This window comes from Pogona vitticeps, chromosome 5 (assembly GCF_051106095.1).
Source record: "Pogona vitticeps strain Pit_001003342236 chromosome 5, PviZW2.1, whole genome shotgun sequence".
Classification (NCBI taxonomy): Eukaryota; Metazoa; Chordata; class Lepidosauria; order Squamata; family Agamidae; genus Pogona; species Pogona vitticeps.
In genome coordinates this window covers 119650354-119673817 of record NC_135787.1, presented here as the reverse complement: position 1 = coordinate 119673817, position 23464 = coordinate 119650354, and the positions used below count along the sequence as shown (strand labels likewise).

The 23464-nt window shown below is 40.4% G+C and overlaps 1 protein-coding gene across 3 annotated transcripts in view; it reads right to left on the bottom strand.

Annotated features, from left to right (window-relative positions):
• The window catches only part of CPNE8 (copine 8), an 84594-nt gene extending 61130 nt beyond the window's left edge, over positions 1–23464 (bottom strand). The window contains exon 1 of one of the 3 annotated variants that reach the window (XR_013545691.1): positions 21573–21843. Coding sequence is in view for 1 of the 3 variants with exons in the window: in XM_020796990.3 (XP_020652649.1) it covers positions 21573–21706 (134 nt within the window). In the remaining 2 variants the exon portion in view is untranslated. Of the gene's footprint in view, positions 1–21572; positions 22051–23355 lie in introns of those variants that run through there. The other 2 variants (XM_020796991.3, XM_020796990.3) reach the window with 2 other exon arrangements.

Genomic DNA, 23464 nt, shown 5'->3' with positions numbered 1-23464 from the left:
TGTCCATTCTTTTAAAAATTGACTTCGACTGGCATAATGGACAGAAAAAGACCTCATAAGATGGTTTTATGTGGGGATGGGTGAGAACAAAGATGCTAGTTCTGAAAGTGTATCAAACCCTCTAAGCAACACAAATTTATTAACATCCCTTAGAGGAGAGGATCTTACTGGCTGGCAGTCTTTGATGAACCTTGTTTTCATAGCCACCCAGTTGCTGATATTCTCAAGGAGGAAAGGCTGACCTACACATGCAACCTCCCAGACAGGCGATCTTATGAAGGCTTTGGAGATAAGCTTTCCCCCCCCCCTTTTTTTGGAAAGTGACAATCCTCATTCTTGAAGACACCAAATGATAAGAGCAACCTGGACCTTGAACCTTAGGCACTCCAAATCCAGCACACATGTCTCCTGCCAGTCAAGACTGAGAATACCCCTTCTGAACAAGGGTTCTCACCTACAAGAACTTTCCTAAAAGTCAATTATACATTAAGGCAAATATGTATTTCACTTTCTAACACCATTCTTTCCAGGTTTGCAAATCTTTCAGTGCTACAGGTCTGAAACATTGGCTGTTCACAATGAAAACTATATTATCTCCCAGTTCACCAATTACAAATTCAAGTGTATGTTGGTGGATTCAGGCACGGGTATGATAAAATATATAGACAGTCTTTTGCTCTTAAGTAATGTCTTCTTCTAATGATATATTAATGGTATTCTCTGGTTTGTTCTCCCTTGATTTCTTGCAATGTCACTAAGATTCACTATCAACTTTCTCAAACACGTACAATGGGGCATACACACAGCTACAGTATTGCCATCACTGCAGTCACTCAAGAACCTATCTGCATGGTGGTTTCACACTGGGTATTGCTGGTATTTGCTCTGGAAATACTGAGTAGAAGGCAGTCATAATCTGGTCTTTGCTTTTGGTCATAAATCCAAGGGCTACTGGAAACAGGCTCCACTCTCTACCTTCCAGCCAAAATATAATGGCACATGAATGACTCTATGGCCCCATCTACAGTTGTGTTCAAAATTATTCAACCCCCAATGCTGTAAAGGGGTTTAGGGACTATAGTGTACATTTGGAATTGTATTCAGAATGAAATCCTACAAGGACGTTTTAAAGAACCAAATGCAACTAAAATAACATCAATTGTTTATGTAATACAGTAGTAAATGTTTCTTTTGTGGTTTCTTCATTGCCACAATTATTCAACCCCTTAAAGACTACCACTCTGAAGAAGAGAGGTTCATTCAGGTGTTTTCGAACAGGTATTGAAAACACCTGTGGATGTCACCGAGCACCAATCAAGCATAATAAGCACCAATTAGGCAGCTTTAAAATGACTGTGATACTCAGCTCCTTCTAGACATTTACTGGTGTGGTTACAAACATGGTGAAGTCAAGAGAATGGTCCAGGAAGACAAGAGAAGAGGTGATTTGTCTTCACAGGAAGGGCAATGGCTATAAGAAGATTGCAAAGAAGTTAAACATACCAAGAGACACCATAGGAAGCATCATTCACAAATTCAAGGCAAAGGGCACTGTTGAAATGCTACCTGGTCGTGGAAGAAAGAAGATGCTGACTTCGACTGCTGTGCGCTACCTAAAGCGTAGAGTGGTGAAAAGTCCCCGTGTGACTGCTGAGGAACTGAAAAAAGATTTGTCAGATGTGGGTATAGAAGTTTCAGCTCAGACAATAAGGCGCACACTGCGTAATGAAGCTCTCCGTGCCAGAACCCCCAGGCTGTCTCCCAAGAATAAGAAGAGTCGACTGCAGTATGCCAAAAGTCATGTGGGCAAACCACAAAAGTTGTGGGATAGTGTTCTGTGGACTGATGAAACAAAATTAGAACTGTTTGGGCCCATGGATCAACGCTATGTTTGGAGGAGGAAGAACAAGGCATATGACGAAAAGAACACCTTGCCTACTGTGAAGCATGGTGGAGGGTCAATAATGCTTTGGGGCTGTTTTGCTTCTGCAGGTACAGGGAAGCTTCAGCGTGTACAAGGTACCATGAATTCTCTTCAGTACCAGGAGATATTGGATGAAAATGTGATGCAGTCTGTCACACACCTGAGGCTTGGGAGACGTTGGACCTTTCAACAGGACAATGATCCCAAGCATACCTCCAAGTCCACTAGAGCATGGTTGCAGAGGAAAGGCTGGAACATTTTGGAGTGGCCATCGCAGTCACCAGACTTAAATCCGATTGAGAACCTCTGGTGGGACTTAAAGAAAGCAGTTGCAGTGCGCAAGCCTAAGAATTTGACTGAACTGGAGGCTTTTGCCCATGAAGAATGGGCGAAGATACCCGTAGATCGCTGCAAGACACTTGTGTCAAGCTATGCTTCACGTTTAAAAGCTGTTATAACTGTAAAAGGATGTTGTACTAAGTACTAAGATTGAATGTCACTTGGGGGTTGAATAAAAAGTAATAATGATGTGAGCACAGAAAAGACATTTGTGGTTATTTCATTATAAACTTAAGGTTATATTTCTCTGACCTACAAGTGCCTCTTTCATGTAAATGTAAGCAAGATGACTGAATGATCAAAATCAATGTCAAAATGGCCAAAACATTCAATTTCAGTGGGGGTTGAATAATTTTGAACACAACTGTACCACCCAGGGGAAAAGCAGCTGGGGAGAAGCATAGTTTCTTCCTCCTTACTTAGAAAGATCACTCTGCTCCAAATTCAGCTGCCTTCAGACTGTAGAACAAAAGGAAAGCATGCTTTAGCCCTTTCCAAAAGCTAGATTGCTGCAATTTATGTTTCTTTCTGAAAGTTTTAAGTGGGGTGTGTATTATGATAGCCTTTTGTAAGCCTCCTTAAGATTCAATCAACTGAAAGGAATAGCTAAAAAAGCAAAATACTCTTTTCAAGCAATTATTTGATCTAAGACAAGCCTCATGCAATTTTGGTTTGTAATATAGCTGAAAGAGTCAGATATCAATGGTAGAGGCAACTGTACACAGCAACTGTATGAATGCAGTCTGAAGGATGAAATCTAAGAACTCTTTACTCAGGAGATCAATGCAAATTTCTCATATATATCTTCCAAAGGTAAACAACATGGTGCCCTTCAGACTACAGCTCTAGTAATCTCTGACCATTGGTTACTTCCCATGCACTACATCCTTTAACAGCAAAAAAGACAACACATTTTATTTATTAAAAGGCATATTTTTTAAATTATTATTTTTATTATATTTTATTATTCAAGTTCACTGTTCCAAACACCCAAGAAAATTTACAAACCACAGACCATAGCCGACAGAAGCCCACTGATTATATACACCAGTGGAAATGCAGTAGTGGAAACCATCATGGAATATTTCCACTAATTAAGGAGTACCCACTTGTACACATCACTGTGCATCAAGTCATACGACTAGTGCACAATGATGAATACAAGCAGTGATTCATTAACTAGGAACAAAATACTACTGCAGTTTACACAACTGCATTTATACCACTATAAATAACCAGTAAAATTCTGGCAAGTAGTTCATATATAAGGTCCTCATGCCTCAAATCAGAAGACTGGGAATTATGCTCATGGTAATTAATGTATATCATGGTAATGTAATGTATATAATGTAGATCCTGTAGGGTTTTGATTCCTGCTTTCCCCTCCACTTGTTAACCCTTAGCAAAAGGAAAGCAGGGATCAAAGCACTGCAGGATGCCTTTGATCCCTGCTTTCCCCTTTGCTTACTAAGTCCCAAGGGGCGTATCAAAAGGAGGGGGAAAAGGATCAAAGCAATCCCATGGCTGTATAAGGGGGAAAGGGATCAAAAGGATCCTGCAGTGTGTTGATCCCTTTCCCCCTACATTTGCTAAGTCCCACTTAGATTTAATGTATTCGCAAAGGCTTCTAAAGACTCTTACCAGAGCACAGAGTGCTGTCCTCTGAAGATGCCGGCCACAGAGACTGGTGAGACGTTAGGAAGAACAACCTTCAGATCATGGCCAAAAAGCCCGAAAAACCAACAACAACCCACTTAGATTTCTTAATTTTGAGTTAGAAAAGTGGGGAGCGTCTTATACATGGGAAAATATGGTATTTCTTGTTTTTTCTAGAGCTGAGTTGCTTTTGGGAAGAACTCCACTCCAACCCATCAGTCTTCAGAAAAAGCAGCATGAAATGAAGAAGTGAAATGCTGAATGTACAGAATGCTAACGTAATTAATGGTGGTATCAAAAAAGCAACCCTGAAAATGTACACTGTATTTTTAACATGAGGTATGAACAATAGTACTAAGTTACTGTAAAACAGTCAGCCAGCTCTCCAGCCGAGTTTGGAAGCAAGGTCAGTGCCTCGCAAAGGAATTGAAAATATATTGAAACAATTGATATGTAGAATATTGAAATATGTTGACATGACTAGCGGCTGGTGTTGCAGATCCTGTGACTAACTCAACTTTATTTTACTAAACCCCTGTAGTTTCATCCCATTGAATCCATATTTCCTGTAACTGTTAGTCAAAATAATGCTTATTGTCATGGTGGCAACTTGCCAGATTCTGATTAGCAGGAATTGTAATATCAGAGGTAGAAAACAAAATAGAAATTTCTATTATACATTTTTCCCTGGTGAAACAAGATCCTATAGGTACAGGTCCAGTTTGAAAGGAAACTGTAAACATCTGAGAGAAATATAAATAAAAAGAAGCAAGAGACACGTACATGGCAGCACAGTGCAACACACCGAACCACACAAACTGGATACCAACAATCATGTAACAACAACAATGGCAGCAGATGAGGTCAACATGGACTTTCTTCCATGGCTTGGCTGGATGAGAGCATGAATTTCTGGGTGTCGTTCATAATATGTTTAAAAGCTGAGAAAGTCATTTTTTTTAGTATATTCTTACTTCTTGAAATGTTGATATTTTAGTATATACAGTATTCTCAGCTTTTTAATTGTGCCTTTTAAAGCCCGTGCATTTTTAGAATGTAATTAAAACATTCTTTTTAATATTTAATCTTATTTTTATGCTCCTGTATTTTGGATTGAATTCCAACTTACGTCTCTGTCTACAACTTTATTTTTAATATATTTTCAAGTATTTGTGCCTATAGTTTTCTATAGCTGTAAGGTTTTTGGGATATTTTTTGTGCATATGGAACTTAGAAACAATATAAGTAAAGCTTGTAGAATTACATAAACTGTTGTTGCCTGGAATCATTGCAACAATTAAAAGATTCAAAGCAACACAAATCCTTTGATATGTATTCCTGCATTGAGCAGCGGGTTGGACTCAATGGCCTTATTGGTCCCTTCCAAATTCATGTGAATTTCGTTGTATGGTATACTGTGTATATACTTACAATGACAATAAATATTATTATTATTATTATTATTATTATTATTATTATTATTATTATTATTATTATTATTATTATTATTATTATTATTATTATTATTATTATTATTATTATTATTATTATTATTATTCTGTGACTTGATATATTATTATTCTATTATTCTGTGAATTTTGATGTGATTTTGAATTTCGGTTTCCTTCTGGAATTAACTCAAAAATTGGATAAATGCCAGCTGTGTTGAACACAGACTTCTGTTTTTTTCCTAGAGGTCTATAAAATTCTATAGGGCTCTTTGGAGAATTTCAACTATCAGACTTTCTAACTGGACAGATGGACTGTGAAGAGGAGGTTGGATTGTGTGAGTTCACAAATGGCTATCTGATAGGTGAACCCATCCCTTTTTCTCCATGGGCTTGTACTTCATGTAAATGAGTGACTGATTGGTTCATTTACTGGCAAACAGAATGTTTCACAAAAATTGAAAATAACACAGCACATCCAAAGAACAAACATATGTTTAAGCCTGGATATACAGTGTACAGTGGCTCACAAGTCAACAAATATAATCACACTTCAGCTTTGCAAATATTAGTGACAGAGTTTCCTCTAGAGCAGTGATTCCCAACCTTGGGTCCCAAGATGTCCTTGGATTAAAACTCCCAGAAGCCTTCACCACTAGCTGTACTGGCCAGGATTTCTAGGAGTTGTAGTCTAAGAACATCTGGGAACCCAACGTTGGGAACCACTGCCTTGGAGAAAGCTGTAGAGGAAGCCAATGTCCTTGTAAAGTGGCTACTTTGTTCACTGGAACAGGAAACCTAATCAACTCATATGACAAAGAAATACTTGTTCTTGCCCATTTGGCAAAACATGGGCTGGAAACTGGAGAATGTTTTTGACCTCCCAAAAGAACAGAGGAAAAGTTAAGGGGATTCGTACAACTCCTGTGCTTTGCTGAGATTAAAAAGTCATACTATGGTGCACCTCTAGTGAATGAATAGAAGGTCTTTAAAGATGTCTCAAAAGTTACAAAAAAATTTCCTGGTTGACATGAAAACAAAAAAAATTACTTGAGAAATGAGAAATGTCATATATGGGCAAAGAAAAGCAAGTTGCTTCTTGTAATGTTTGTTCTTCAAACAGTGTTTTCAGCTTTCCCACTGATAGATCTGTGCCTCTGCAGATTCACCCTTTTGGAATCTTCCAGATTGAGAGCTTCTGACTGCAGGGGTTTTCCCATTCCACCATACTGCATACTCCAGTGCACATTTCCCTTAGCTATAAATTCTGGATGATACAGTGATGAAAATCAGTTAACCACAAGCATTAGAGAGAGGCGAAAGATGAGTCACACAAATACACAGAAGACGACTTCTGGCAGTACACATGGTAAGACTGACGCCTTATCCAGATAGATGATTTTCACTGAGAGGTATGTTGATATGCTCCCATGTTTCTAGCTGCTGCCATGGACTTCTGGTTCACATATAATTTTTCATCTACTTCAGACAAAACGAGACCCTGATTAGCTATCCTGGCTGATAAGACAGCAATGGAATACCCCTTACAATAAAGCAGATGAGGATCTCCTCCCTATAGAGGATGCCATGGTATCAGGTGCTGGAAGAGGTGTCTGCATCTTTCTTCCTGCTTTCTGTAGAGATTCTCTAAACATTTACTTGACACTGGGACTGACTGGGTCAGTATCACCTGTTCTGCTAGGAAAGAAACTGTCACCAAGGACTTGGAGATGAAAGGGCAAACAATGATGGAAGACAGACTATACCATTCTTTTTCTTTCTCTGCTTCTTCAGTGTACATTATTCTTTTAACAATAATCTTAAAACTACAGAACTGGAAGGGACCCTAGGGCTCTTCAAGCCCAATACCTGTCAAGGAGGCACAGTGGAGAATTGAACTCTCAGCCTCTGGCTCCACAGTCAGATAGATAAACCAGCGAGCTATCTAGCAGTTCCTTAGCCAGTTCATGAGAACACTTTCATTTAGTTTATGAATTATTTGAAATAGTGCATCAGTATTTAAAATACTGTATGATTGATACCAAAGGGCTTGATATCAACAAGACTGCCAATATGTAAATTGCTCTTGAGAAGCAAAGTCCAACGCTGCTATTCAGAATTTTTTCAACTGAAATTTCCAAGTGGAAGAAAAATTATGAAAAAGTGTAGACTGAGCAGCTAAATCTGCAGATTGTAGAGACTTTTCCCTAAGATATAATGTCTACTTGGGATTTCTGTTCCAGAATCTGACTTCATGAAGCCTTGGCAAAAATTACACTTGGTGCATAAGATGGATCTCACCAAAGCAAAACAAACATTTCTCATGCCCACTTGAAGGAGCAAATTCCTCCCCACATATAACACATTTTTTGAAGAAAGTGATAGAGACCATATATAAAAACAAGGGAAGTGTTAAAATCTACTCTATTTTTAAAAGTATGAACAATTAAGAAATAAAAGACAAAGAAAGCCACTAAAATATGATAAACTGAACAAAGCACTAAGAAGACACAAGACCCATTTTTGCGAGTCACAGAAACTATGAAGAAGAAAGTTCTTTTAGCCAGCCTGGTGTTTTCCAGACATGTCCAATGCTAACAAGAAATTATTATCTAATGCAGTGGTGTCGAACTGTGGCCCTCCAGATGTTCTTGGACTTCAACTCCCAGAAGCCTTCACCACCACCTCTGCTGGCCAGGATTTCTGGGAGTTGAAGGCCAAGAACATCTGGAGGGCCACAGTTCGACACCACTGATCTAATGCATCTGGCAAGCCCAGATTGGCAAAGGGCATCTAAACTGTCTGCTATGATAACCCTCTGCACAGGAAAAAAATAGTTTTTCCACAAGTACTCAGAACATAAGATGGGGATTCAGTGTACTTTTATTACATTTTTGTATCTGTTTTAATTTGTATTAAACTAGTGATGTTTTTAATATGTTCATGAGTAATCATATTCTAATATTAATTTTTTACCTTATTGTGATTTTAAACATTGTACATGTGTTTAGCTGTTGTACACTACCTTCAGTCTATTCACTGAGAGAAAGCGGGGCATAAATAAAGTAAGTAAATACTTAAATCATGATGGTTTGTCTTTTTCTTCCCATAATAGCCAAACAGATCCTTAGAGGAAGCCCACAAAAAGAAAGTGGGACCATGGATAGCAGCCACTGATATCTATATTTTTTAATGAATTCATGGAGTTCAGTTACAGTTCCTTTTATTTAAACAGTACTGGAATTTGAGACCATGGCTCCACTTCACCACCACAGGCAGTGAGCACTAGTGTGAAAGAAGGAGTATCTCAAAGTTGGCTCAGTCAAAACTACATCACTATTTTCTTCAGCAAAATGCTGGTAGGTTAGTTAGTTAGTTAAATTTATATACCGCCCATATGACTATTAAGGCTACTCTGGGTGGTTCACGGCAAAATAAAGTAACAATAAAACACTAAATTATAACCACATAAACTTAACAAAAATATAAAAATCAGAATAAACATATATCAATCAATTGATCTTAAAAAGAAAAAACATAGCATACAATAAAAACAAGATGGCAGAATTAGTGACTTAAGAGCTGAAAATACCTCTGTGCTCTGTTGATGTAGTATCTTGAGATGCCTGTCTAAATAGTCAGGGTAAGAAGAGTCTTTCAAAGGATTAAAAATGGTGCCATAATTATGTCATATTTATTACCAGACTTAAAATGCTATACTCTACCTCCAAACAGGTAAAATTCACAAGATATCATGACCAATTAATTTTTACTTCCTACCGTGAAGAGTTTGCAGATTACAATCAAGCATAGCTGAACAGTATGATCACTCCTGCTGCTCCCTTTAATCCAAAATCTGCCACAAGGCGCACAGCACTAATTTGTTGACAAAAAAAATAATGCACCTCCAGCTGGAAGATCACAGCCATCTTTCAATGATGTTCATACAGATGAAAAAGAAAAGCATAGACTTCCTCCACAAACACATGTCAACAATCACGTGCAGTAAAACTTCCATCCCATACTAACATAACAATGAGCATTCTCCACTTACAGTACACTAGATCAAAGTGAGGGTTTTGCCATGTTTTGCCTTGCAAAACAGCCACAACACAGTAGCTGACAGAATAAAGAACCAGAATCTTTTTACTCACAGATTAAGCAAAATAAACACTAAATAGAGGGGGCACAGAAATACGTTTCAGTCAGTTGTTAGGATAAGGAACAGTGGCAGAGGCCTGCTACCTTTAATGACTACTTGTGGGCACCTGAGAACATGGCTGACCACTGTCAACAGCAGGACAATAGACAACGGATGGCAAATGGTTGTTGTGGGTTTTTCGGGCTCTTTGGCCGTGTTCTGAAGGTTGTTCTTCCTAACGTTTCGCCAGTCTCTGTGGCCGGCATCTTCAGAGGACAGCACTCTGTGCTCTGGTGTAGTTTTTATTGAAAAATAAAACTGGGAAGAAAATCTCTCCTCCTTATCACAACAATACACCCATAACAAGACACACTAATCACCCATCTCCTGAAAATGACAAAAGCCTATCTCACAGCCATAAATACTCAACTCCCAAACAAACTGCACCAGACCACAGAGTGCTGTCCTCTGAAGATGCGGCCACAGAGACTGGCAAAACGTTAGGAAGAGCAACCTTCAGAACATGGCCAAAGAGCCCGAAAAACTCACAACAACCATTAGATCTCGGCTGTGAAAGCCTTCGTGAATACAACGGATGGCAAACATCTTTGGGACAAAACATTTGCTATGCATTTAAATTCCCATGTTCAATTCTTTACCCTGCTATTTAAAAGAATTTCAGGTAGTAGGTTTAGAAAAATCCCATCCGAAACTCTGGAGGGACATTGAGAATCACAGTACATAATATCAAAGCAGATGGACCAATCATTTGTTAGTATGAAGACACATCCATGTGATTAAATGGACTTCTGATTACACAGAGCAAAAAGTCTTCTTATGCTTTGAAGAGTTCCTTTAATTAGTTTGGGGAGAAAATCAGAACACCTCCAAATCCTGCTCTAAAAAAATCACAGCTGTTCCATAAAGTATTTATCTATAAAAGAGTACTGAGAAAGAGTTTTTTCAGTTATGGTCATCCACCTATGGCATGCTCTTTCCTGGAAAGATAACATTATTCCCTTTGCAGCACCAGGTTAAAACATTTCTCTGCTCTCTGGTATCAGTGGACTGTGATTGGCTGATTTTAGATAATCAGAATTGGATCAAGAGATTATTCTCATGATTTGTTCATGGGAAAGGTATTGCTTTATATGCGTTTTGTTCTACATATAATTTCTATTATATAACTTTTGTACAACAGTATGTCTTAAAAAAATTTTTTATTAACACCTGATACAACATTAGGACGCGTGTCTGTATATACTATTTGGTGACTATGTGGAGATGTAGCCTGAGCAGAATTGCAAGATATGTTTGTCATACATAAATCAATATATTACTATTTGCAATGCTGAGGAATAAACAATAAATAAAGAAGAGTCTCATGGCTCAGTGGTTAAACTGCTGTACTGCAGCCAAACTGTGCTCATGACCTAGGGTTCAATCCCAGGCAGCAGACTCATGGTTCACTCAGCCTTCCATCCTTCTGAGATTGGTAAAATAAGTACCCAAATTGCATGCGGGGGGGGGGGCCCTGCGGCAATGAGTAGCCTGCATAATTAAACTGTAAACTGCCCAGAAATGCTTTAAGCACTATGGGGCAGTATATAAGCAGTATGCTTTGCTTTTAAATAATAAGGTGCAAAGACTATTCAATATATTGTCACACATTTTATCTGTAAGAGACTTAAGAGTCTTTTTGGTTGTTTGGTTGTTTTGAACAGAGTTTCCATGAAATTCATAATAACCGCATGAAGCAACCCTGGCCTGTCACTTTCTCTCAACCTAATCTAACCAGCAGAATTGCTAGGAGGATAAAGTTGGGGGGAGGATACCCTGAACATCTAGAAGGGAGGATGGGATAAAATATACAAATTATAAAAAGATCTCTCTGTGTATGTATTAACGCAAGTGTACACATTTCATACATATATCAAAAAGGATACAGACCCACAAACACCTATGCAACATTAAAATGTGTTTGAGTTCATGGAGCCCAATTTGTTTCATTTCTACAAAATATATACACATAGTCCATCGACAAAGCAATATTTCACCTCTAGAAATAATGTTGTTTGTTTTGTGCTCCTACAGCAGAGCTGGCCAACTCTGTCTCCCATCTGCTACTAGCTAGCAGAGCCAATGGTGAAGAATAATGGGAGCTGTACTTAACAAGACCCGGTAGGCTGCACCACCCCAGCCTCAGTACAGAACAACAAACCACTTGTACTTCAGCAGATCATTGCAAAATTCTTGGAATATATTTTTAATGAACCATTCCACTTTATGTGAATATATATCTCATTTTACGTCTTTTGTAAAATCTATAATGTCAATTGAACAAGTCTAAAACTGTTTTCCAAAAAAAGGCACATAACTGAACAGTTTTTGAGAATTAAAACTAATAGATAAGCCATCCAGAATATCAATAGTTCATTCTGCTTCCTGATTAATTCCCCCCCAATGCTTGCATAACTAGCAAGATCTTCATAGTCTCAGGCAGTATGTTTGATGGACTTTTAAAATATTCATACTTTCAAAGGTAACTTCAGACACATAGTAGAAATCTCTTTAAAATAGGAAGCTAGCCTCATTAATTGGTTGGAATCGAACACCATAGCAAAGTGTGGTTAAGGGAGGCTAATGTTAGTCTGGTGCTATTTCTTGTAACAAGCCAAAACCACTGTTTGAAAAGACTTTGCATCCCCTATGGTTTGGCATGGATGATTTACTTGGCGCACCACAAAGATACTGCTTTGCTTTCAGGGGTTTCTCCATTTATATACCTGACAGCAGAACAGACAGAAATCAAACAAATCCTCATAAATCCCAGGTCTCCTCTATGTCTGAAACCTATTGTCTCAGTTCTAGACTATGATTAGCATAATCCGTAATTTAGCATAATGTCTGAATATGCTTTTAATATTGTGAAAGAATCTCATCTTATGCCTGTAAGTTATATAATCACCCAGGGAACAATTGGCACTATTAATGTGAATACTCCACGACAACCCAACTAGACTTAGCCACTAGAATACATGTTGCAGATCTCCAAGGGTGACAACTTCTACATATGTCAGTTATAATCACACAATATATGCAGATTTGATATTCATTAGTATTTCACAGGTTACCTTTTCGTGATATAACAAAACAGGTACTGGACTTGAGTGTCATGTCCTAGTTCATATGCCAAGCTTCATATTTTTATCCCAGTCCTCAGCAACCCAACACATTCTGACAATCCACATAATGCTGACTGGGGATAATGGAATTGTAGTCTGATACATAGTGAGGGTGCTGAATTGGGGGAAACTGCCTTAACTGAAACTGAGTTGAAATGTAAATGGTCCATTAACACATCTGGCTCAATTTCTGTATTGCTAGCTAAAGTTCAGAGCTAAGAATAAATGGCAGGACTACGTGTTCCCTCTTCACATTTTGCCTCATCTCATTTCCTGACGGCTTGCATTCTTAATCAAATCACAGCTACCTTTTAAATTCACAATGGAGAGGTGGTTAAGCTTAAAATCCTACACTGGCTGTAAGCTTTGTTTCGGGTGCCAAATTCTGAAATATAGCATTGTCATACCACAGAATAGCCAAATATGTGTAACTGAAGGAATTGTGGTTTGCATTTCAATAATCCAAGCAGGCAGAAATGAATACAGAACTGGAGAAGAACACCCCACAAGAATACCCTCACCTTTGGGGAACACCCCACAAGAACACCCTCACCTTTGGGAAACAGCCACAACATGTATCCAGTCCAATTCTCTGTCCAGACACTATATAAGTGCAAGTTTGACATATCCATGTCAATAAGAAGCACACAGAAAGAGCCAATGTAAAGTAATGGCCAGAATGTTGGACTAAAGACTCAAGAGACTTGTTCAAATCCCATGTCATGAAGCTCACTGGGTGACTTTGGGCCGGTGACATTTTCTGCACCTTCCTAACTCAAAATTTTATGAATATAAAGTGGGGAAGAGAAGACTAGTGTACACTGCTATGAGCATACTGGAGGAAGGATAGGACAGAAATGTCACAAGACAAATAAACCATAACAATTTCTGCAGAAATAAATTAAGAGCTGGAATGTGGACTTGGCAATATGCTGTGTATTTCACCAAATCTCACTATGTCCAAGTGTTTTACACAAGTGTTGTGTCTAGACCAAATCTCATTTGATCAGACACTGGCTTTGATGTTATATTACTCTTGCAAGAAAATGCAGGACGTCAGCTTGAAACACATGGGGCTGGCTCCTGGGGGGTGGGATCATGGAACTGAGTTGTGAGAATGCAGCCCTTATGGCTTCCCAAATTAGAATTTACAATTTGGACTCCAAGCTGAAAAAGACTCCTCCGCTCTGCATGAGGCCTTCCCATGCAGAGCATAATCATGTTTAGCTGAACACTCTTACAGCACTCCCATAACTGGAAACCCTGCCTCAGAGAACACTTTGCACAACATTACTTGTGTCTAAAAAGCAATTGTGCATATAAGGATATTGGGGCACAATCCACTCCCCTTCCCACCTTAGTTCCACTTGTCAGCAAATGAAGCATATAATGAAAATCAACAATTAGCTTCAGAAGATAGATAAAAACTACCAGTGTAGTGCTTAGTACAGAAAGATTAGTAAACACAATTTATCTCACCAAGACAGTTTTCCACATTAGGACTAGAGATTACAATGTGACACTGGCACATTATTTATTTAACTTATCTGCTGCCCAGATGACATCACAGAGCTGGTGGATATAAGAGACCTTGAGAACCTCCACCTTCAATTTCAGGATGCCCCACAGATGTTCAATAGGGTTTAGGTCTGGAGACATGCTCAGCCAGTCCATCATCTTTACACTCAGCTTCTTTAGCAAGGCAGTGGTCATTTTGGAGGTGTGTTTGGAGTCGTTATCATGTTGGAATACTGCCCTGCGGCCCAGTCTCTGAAGGGAAGGGATCATGTTCTGCTTCAGTATGTCATGGTACATGTTAGCATTCACGGTTCCCTCAATGAACTGTAGCTCCCCGGTGCACTCATCCAGCCCCAGACTATGATACTCCCACCACCATGCTTGACTGTAGGCATGACACAGTTGTCTTTGTGCTTCTCACCTGGTTGCGGCCACACATGCTTGACACCATCTGAACCAAATAAGTTTATCTTGGTCTCACCGGACCACAGGACATGGTTCCAGAAATCCATGTCCTTAGTCTGCTTGTCTGCAGCAAACCGTATGCGGGCTTTCTTGTGCATCATCTTTAGAAGAGGCTTCCTTCTGGGACAACAGCCCTGGAGACCAACTTGATGCAGTGTGGCGTATGGTCTGAGCACCAACAGGCTGACTCCCCACCCCTTCAACCTCTGCAGCAATGCTGGCAGCACTCATACGTCTATTTCCCAAAGCCAGCCTCTGGATATGATGCTGAGCATGGGCACTCAACTTCTTTGGTTGACCATGGCAAGGCCTGTTCTGAGTGGAACCTGTCCTGTTAAACCACTGTATGATCTTGGCCACCGTGTTGCAGCTTAGTTTCAGGGTTTTGGCAATCTTCTTGTAGCCTAGGCCATCTTGATGTAGAGCAACAATTCATTTTTTAAGATCCTAAGATAGCTCATTACCATGAGGTGCCATGTGGAACTGACCAGTCTGAGAGAGTGAGAGCGCTAACACCTACTCCCCCTTCACACCTGAGACTTGTGACACTAATGGGTCTCATGACACCAGGGAGGGACTTTGGACATTGTCACTAGAGGTGTTACTCACTTTTGTTGCCAGCAGTTTTAGACATTAATGGCTTGTGTTGTATTATTTTGAGGGGACAGCACATTTACACTGTTATCCAAGCTGTATACTCACTGCTTTACATTGTAGCCAAGTGTCACTTCTTTAGTGTTTTCACATGAAAAGATATACTAAAATATTTATGAAATGTGAGGGAGATGTCTATAATGTAGACAGTGTGCTGGTGATAATCTGAAACAAGGGAAATAAGGCTATACGTTCATAGGAACAAGTGTGTGTTTTTTAAACTTAGGCTGTATCTCTTTCATACATTCAACTTCTTGGATAAATCTCAGATCTCAGATACGTTACTTGTCTTTCATCGTCACTCATTTAGCTTTTTATGACCATGATAGCCAATGCATACACAGACACCCTCCATAGCGCTATTTCACACAATTCCATATGACCCTACAAAGGATAGATACACTTTGTGCTTAATTTCTTTAAATGCCTTCAGTTAGCACCTATTTCTGACTTCTAAATTCCATTCAAGGAAGAACTTATTTTTCAGAGATACAGTATTGTATTTTTCCATCACTTATAATGAAGCTATTCTCCCAATAAATGAGTGTTGCAAAGTAAGCACCACAAGGCTGTCAACATGAAGCAAGATGTTTTTTCACACCTTACCTTCTGAGACCACACATTTACTGTCCCAGTATTTATAGGATGAGTGTTATCTTTTCCCATGTGTTGATATACTCATTATCCTCCTATTCTAAGTGTTTTGGGAAACTATGCACACATATCCCAACATATAGCAAAGCTACCCATACTTCTGCTTTGAATCAAGAGTTGCTGAATTATGCAAAAGCTAAAATAAAGAATGGTCACGTTTTGATTGTCTGAATAAACTTATTTTTCCTCTGAACTGAAAATACTTTGGATGTCCAGTTTCAGCAGTGACTTGGAGGGCATTTGCAAAATTAAAAGTAGTGTGCCAGCTGAGCCTGTTTCTAGAAGTCTGATCTGGCCACAGCGACACATGCCTTAGTTACATCTCAGCTGGATTACCGTAAGGTGCTCTATGTGGGGCTGCCTCTGGAAAGTGTTCAGAAACTACAATGGCTCCAAAACATTGGAGCCAGACTGCTAACTGGGGCCAGTCACAGCATAACCCCTCCCGCCACCCCTGTCCACCGTTAGAGCAGCTCCACTGGCTGCTGATCTGTCACAATTCGAAGAGCTGGTTCTAACCTATAAAGCCCTAAATGGCTTGGGTTCAAGGTATTTAAAAGAATAGGTCTTGCATATGAACCTATTTATTTATTTATTTATTTTGTTCGATTTATATCCCGCCCATCTGGTATATTTAGTGTTAAGATCATCAGAAAAGGCCTTTCTCTCAGTGTCACCAGTTTCACAGGTGTGTGTGTGGTGACACAGGAGAAGGTCTTCTCTATTGCTGCTCCAAGACTTTGGAACTCCCTCCCACAGGAGGTCAAGCTGGTCCCATCTTTGTTGTCCTCTCATAAGCAAAGACCTTTCTTTTCAGGCACACTTTCCTTCAGTGCCTGGCTAAATGAATGAGGTGTTTTAATGGATGGTTGTGCCTTATTGTTTGAATGTATTTTTGTGTTGTTTTTGTTTACAGTTTTTAGTGTGGTATTTCCTTGATCCTTTTAAGTATTTGTATAGTTATTGTTTTTTAGCTTTAAATGTTGTCTTTTAATTATGTAAGTTGCTCTGGGTGTTTTTTAAGGAGAAAGGTGGGGTAAAATAATTTTAAGTAAATATATTGTGCAACAAAATGGAGTATCATAAGCAATTTCACAATGAGAAAAAAAATCTAGCTCAGCATTGTCTATGCTAACTGGGAGTAACTTTCCAGGATTTGCAATTAAGCTTCTCAGAGTCTTGTCTGCAGATTGAACCCAAGATCTTCTGTGGGCAAAATATATGCTCTGTCACCAAACTAGTCTCTCTTGTATTAGCATAACAAGACAGCAAAACCACTGGGCAAGTTTAAATATCTAACAATAAGTGGAGAGATTCAATGCACACTTAGTGTACTAGTAAACATAACTTCCATTATGTAGTCATAAATGTATGGCTCTCTTGGAAATTTCCCCTTCTGCCTTCAAACCTGTCTGATTCAACTATGTGAAAGAACAACAAACAATCCACTATTCAACACTGCATGCCATATTTGCTGTTTTGAGATAAAGTCATGTCTCCCATTCTAAGGGAGATGTAGAAATAACCTCTTTAAAAACTTTTCTAACAATCCAGGCATTTTAGATTTTACATGTCCCATATTTCAGTTCTGTAGCTACTGAAAAAGTGACCTAACAAACAGTTAATGATCCTGTGAAAAATTCAGTCAACTGCAGATACATTATACTAAAGTAAATATTTCTGAAGAACTGAAAGCTTACAAGTGGCAGTATGTTTTGAAAAGTAGTTAATTTTAAATACATTGACTTAGATGAAAGAAATAACCTGATACATCCTCCAATTGTCTAGTTTTTAGAACAAAAGTCTGTTTATCTATAAGCCTGCATGTGAACTAAAATACATCCATCCATACAACTACTTCCTCCTATGCAATCACTGAGTAAAATTAGGGAATTTGTTTTCACCCATAAACATGAATTTTAGGTTACCCTTAGCTTCCTACCTGAGAGTGCAATGGATTGAATCCAGCACTTATTTTGCTTTCCTCCCCATTCAGCTCCCATCCCCTTCAAAAGATCTGCTCTAAAGCCTCTCTCAAACTTTGGAGGGGGGGGTTCAGGAAAACAAGGAGCAAAGGAAAGGGGAATCTGTTCCACTGAAAAATTCAAATCCATTGCCAGTCAAATGGCATTACATTCAAATTAAGGTTATTTTACAATTTTAATAGACAAGTCATTCACATTGTTATCTTAAGCATAACTCTGTCCTCAAACAATATGCCCCATACTCAATGGTCCTTACCAAAGAACCCAGGTACAATGGGCAAAAATAAGATAAACTTCAGTATGATACATACAGTAACACACCTACTTCTTGAATGCAAGAAGTATGGTAAACCTAATGGAAATGGGCAAACAATTTGCTCTTTAAAAGTTAAAAGAGCATCAGCTGTGTTTCAGTACAAAATACTGCCATGAAAATCAATTAGATCCCCAAGTGTGAAAACATGTTGCATCCATCCAGCACGATTTCTTACTCCCAATACATTTTCTGGAACACCCAGTCTCAACAGAGTTTGCTTCGCCCACATGTCTTGTTTGTCTTTGCAACTTTAGTGGTTGGTGCATCCCATCAAGTTGTTGAAGTTACTGGGAAATAACTTTAATTCAGATTCCTACATGTCAACATGATTCTTTTGTTTTGTTTTTTCCAGGAAACGTCTTCAAACGTGTAGTATCTCTATAAAAAGTTCAACAGATGTTGGAAATTTCCCAGCCTGTGTCGAATTTTCAACTGTCTGAGAAACCAGGAACAAGGCATTTCCCCAACCCTACATTAGCATCAGTGTGCTCTGTACAATCTTCCCCTTTTGCAGCCATCTCTGACAAAGAAACAAACTTTTCCAAAACTTTAAGAAAAAATACATATCAACAGTGCACTCAAACAATAAAAATCACTCCCAGAATACAAGAGACAAATACAGTAGTTATCTTTCATCAAGGGATTTTGCTCCCAGGGCAAGTAACATTAGGCCTCAGAGATGTGGAAAAGCTAGAGAGCAAAAAGTTGCATCTATTTCTGTCACTGGTTCATACATTCATTCAATTACACTGAAACTAACCAGTAATGCTCCAAGCAAGCACCTTTGCTGTTTTAGGTATTTCATAATTAAACACTGCAAAACTAAATGTTAATGAGGTCATGAAGTACTTGTATAAGAAAGGAACACTGTTTCTATCTGATTTTCTGATGATGAAGGCCTCTGGAGATGCAGTTAAAATCTAAGTTTTTTTTTCTTCAGATATACACAAGAAAACGGCAAACAAAAATAATTAGGAAACAATAATGTTTTGTGACTGTCTTTTCCTCAAGTTTGTGGATAATATATATTTGATCCATGACATGAATAATACATATATTCATTTTTTCAACTGCAAGACTTAAGTTTTAAATTTAGCCAGTGTTCTTCATTAGAACTCCAAAATCTAAGAGTGTAGAGATTATAAAGATTCCTATTAAAACAACAAATGAGGCAGCACTAAAAGACAAAAGATCCTGACTTCATAACACGCAAAACAAATTTCAACTGCTTTCCTACATCATATTTGTTTCAGTTATCTACAGTATTTGCCTTTAATACCACCACAAAAGCAAATACTGTACTGTACTTCAAGGCTCAGTTTTGGGATGCATTAAAAGGTGAAGAAATCAGACTGAACTGGTTGCTCCTTAGCAACAGAATTTCAGACTACTGTAATTCTGTCAAGATGAATTTAATTTAAGAAACCTATCCATACAGTAAATAACCAAAAAGCAGTTTACTCTTTCCATCTTTGTACTGAGGTTATGCACTGAACACCCCCCTAGCATTTACTTCTTTCTATAACAGGGGGCTTACAACAACACAGCTTGAATATTCCACCTTTTCGTACCTCCTTCATTTACAATTTCTCAGCTGATCCTATACCAAAATAAAGAGGAGATCTCTATAACAAGTCCAGAAACTATTCTGAAAAACAGCAAATAAATCACTGCCTCTATATTACTCTATAGCTAAAATCCTGTTGCATAGCATAGAAAATTGCACTAGTCTCTGTGGATTTGGTAAATCAACTACTCCATAAGTTCCCCATATTCAAGTGGATCTACTCTAACTACAACTTACTTTAGCATACAGTAGTAAGTTGCAATTAGAGTAGGCCCACTTGAATATGTGGAACTTAGGGAGTTGATGCACTAACACCCACCGATTAAATAAGCCTACTCTAATGCAATTTACTACACTAAGCAAAAAGATTTTGACCAATCTACGGAGAAAAGGAAACAGTTTGTGGAGGTTTTCTTTCTTCCCTCCAGCAGAAAGAAGGTACAGTATTTGAATGCTATCTCTCACTCTTCTTATTGAGATCTTTGGAGAAATGGGGTTTCCAAGCTTTGACCTGTTACATATTCTATGGAGGATGGGGGTTGTCACCAGAATTAAAAGATACACATTTCAGACCCTGATCCCACTTTGGGAGAAAGATCCCAGTATCTCTCTCCCAAATGCAAAGTAGCATTTACCTTGATTCACCACAGAAATCAAAGGATTTTTATCCCGAAGTGGGAAGGTTCCTTTATCCAAGAGGCACACAGGCCGATTCTCTTTCAGACAAGAAACAACAATCATACAAGAAATTGTGCAGAGGTAGAATAATTCCCAACACAAAATACAGAGGAAGAGCAACAGGAATGGAAAAAGAATGTCTGAATACTGGAAGACCAAGCGATTTCACATTCTGTGCCACTCCAATATTGAACACACAAGAGCTTGAAAAAGTGTGGCCACAGGTGGAACAAGAAGTTACAGCTTACTGTATGTCAAGTGAAAGGGGGGGGGGGGAGAAGGAGCCGTACTCCCCCACAAAACAAAACGCATAAAGGCGTGACATTCAGCAGTTTGTCCAGCAGTGTGTGTGTGTGTTTGTGTGTTCAGAAAGAAAAACCTAATCCTTTCCAGTGGAAGGGTCAAGGAAGGCATATTCACAAGTGGATCCAGATGTTAAAGCTTTCTACAGGGCACTAAGACAGCAAGTAAGAGTAAACCTCATCCACGCAGACACCACACCACCCCATTCCCCTCTACAGTATAGGTTCTTGTTAAGGGATCAAGGGTTCCCGGGTTCATTGCTCCCAATGGGTGCGTCACGCGCACCCACTCACCTTCTTCCCTGCACTGGGTACACAAAGGATCCCAGACCTCCCCCCACAGGGATCCAGGGGAGCGCTCCCGAGGGGGGGGGGAACAGGGGCAGAGGGTCACGCAACGCTGTGTTTGCCTCCGTGCGGCACTTTTTAGTCTTCGTGGCGGGGATTCTGCCCAGCCCAGCCCTCCTCGGGCGGAGAGACTGCCGGCGCCTACCCGCTTTCTTCCCGGTATGAGATGGGGAAATGCCACAGCCAGAGGGGCATCACCCTGTCCCTACCAACACCCTCTCCTCAAGAGAGCACCGACGCTAGTGTTGGTAAACCGTATTTCTTCGTTCACACGTTCGCCTGCCCGCCCAGCCCTCGGATCTCTTTCTCACGTGCCCCAAAACCCTTCGGCTTCCAACCAACCCTTCACTTTCCCGTCCCGGCAGATACCCCCCACCCACCCCGCTGCTCACCTGCAGGAGACGGACACCTCCACTCGGGTCGCCGGGATGTTGGCGCTGACCGAGTTAAAATCCCCCATGGACGCCATATTCCCGTATCGGTCCAGCTTCGACAATTGCCCCAACAATTTGTCCGGACTGAACATCCCGGGGCCGAAAGGCGGGAGCAGAGCAGAAGGGAGAAGAGGTGGCGCCCACGGGGTTTCCCGGGCAGGCACGGCAGGGGTGCGAGGCGGTGAGGGAAGGAAGGAAGGAAGGAAGGAGGGGGTCGCGCCGCGCCGGAGATCCTCGCAGGCGGCGAACGCCCGACAGCCAGCCAAGCGGGCGGGCGAACTGACGGAAAGGGACCGAAAGGGGGAGGAGGGCGAAGAACGAAGTGTGTGTGTGTGTGTGTGTGTGTGTGTGTGTGTGTGAGAGAGAGAGAGAGAGAGAGAGAAAGATTGTAGGTCTGTGTCGTCACCACCATCGGGAGTAGCGCGTGACACCTCCCCCCCCCCCCCTTTTCACTCGAGGGTGACCGTTAGACCCCGGGTTTTACTGGTAACTCTTCCCCGGGGAGACGGTTGTTTGCTCTTCTTCCAGCCCGGAGCGGGTGGCGTGAGGGGAGAGGAAGGAGGGAGGGAGGGAAGGAGGGGATGCGTCGCTTCCTCGTACAGTTTTTAGGTCGTGTTTCCTTGCCCTCGCCTGGCGCGAGCGAGCCAGGGAGGGCGGTTACACGGACGGGAAATGAAATAATATTGCTGAGTGTTGCCGTCATTTCGGTAACGCAGGGCGTTCTTTCAGGCGTAACTCGTTAACGTTCCAGTTTGTGACGCGTTAACGTTCCAGCTCTGCCTAACTACTTCGACTTCTTAATGCCTGCCGTCGTATATACAGCACATGCGTTCCGAGGGAAGAATCCTGTCGATTTTACAGTGGGTTCCACCTGCATAGGCTTGGGGTGATAAAACAGACTTTTAACTACCGTGTTCCCCCGAAAATAAGACAGGGTCTTATATTAATTTTTGCTCCAAAAGTGCATTAGGGCTTATTATCAGGGGATTTTTTTTTCATGTACAACAATCTACATTTATTCAAATGCAGTCATGTCATCTTTTGGTTGCTGCACAATGCAGCACAATGGTGGAGGGCGGGGTTTCACTTAACTGGGGCTTATTTTGGGGCGGGGTAGGGCTTATATTATGAGCATCCTGAAAAATCGTGCTAGGGCTTATTTTCAGGTTAGGTCTTATTTTTGGGGAAACAGGGTAGTAGTTAACGGTGGGTTTCGGTGTTGGTTGAGGGACAGAGGAAGACTGTGTTTAAAGCCCAGCTCAGCCCTGGAAATTCACCGGGAAGCGAGGTTAACGCTCGTAAAAATGCTCCTCGGAGATCTCAAGTTCCTTTGAAACACCCTGTTAGGATCGCTATAAATCGGACGCGACGTGTCGGCAGCACATCGCGTGACGTTGGTGTGGATGTTTCGCGAAGGTGCGGAGAGACTTCCCTCTTGGGCGGAATGGGAATTCTCACGGGAGGCGATCCAGACGAGCACTGAAGCTGGGTGGTCTTTTTCGTGGAGTACTTAAATCTAGAATGGCTGGAATGCATTGGGGAAGTGATGCGCTGGAATGTTTGGCAAGAACGGGAGCTATCACTGTAAGTTCTTTGGAGATTTCCATAACGCCTTCCACCCCGAAATGCAATGTGGAAATGTTCAAATTAGTCCCCGTAACGCTGAAGGAAGGAGAAAGCAAAGTGAAAGCAAGAGAAGGAATATAGTGCAGAAAACTTCGTGACGAAGGCGATCGCTCACCACAACTTCGGCCGGGCCAGCAAGAGGAGCTGTTACTTCGTCAGAGACAAGCCTCGCCGGCCCGTTCCTCAGGAAGAAAGAACAGGGCGTCACGTTACTGCGGGCGAAC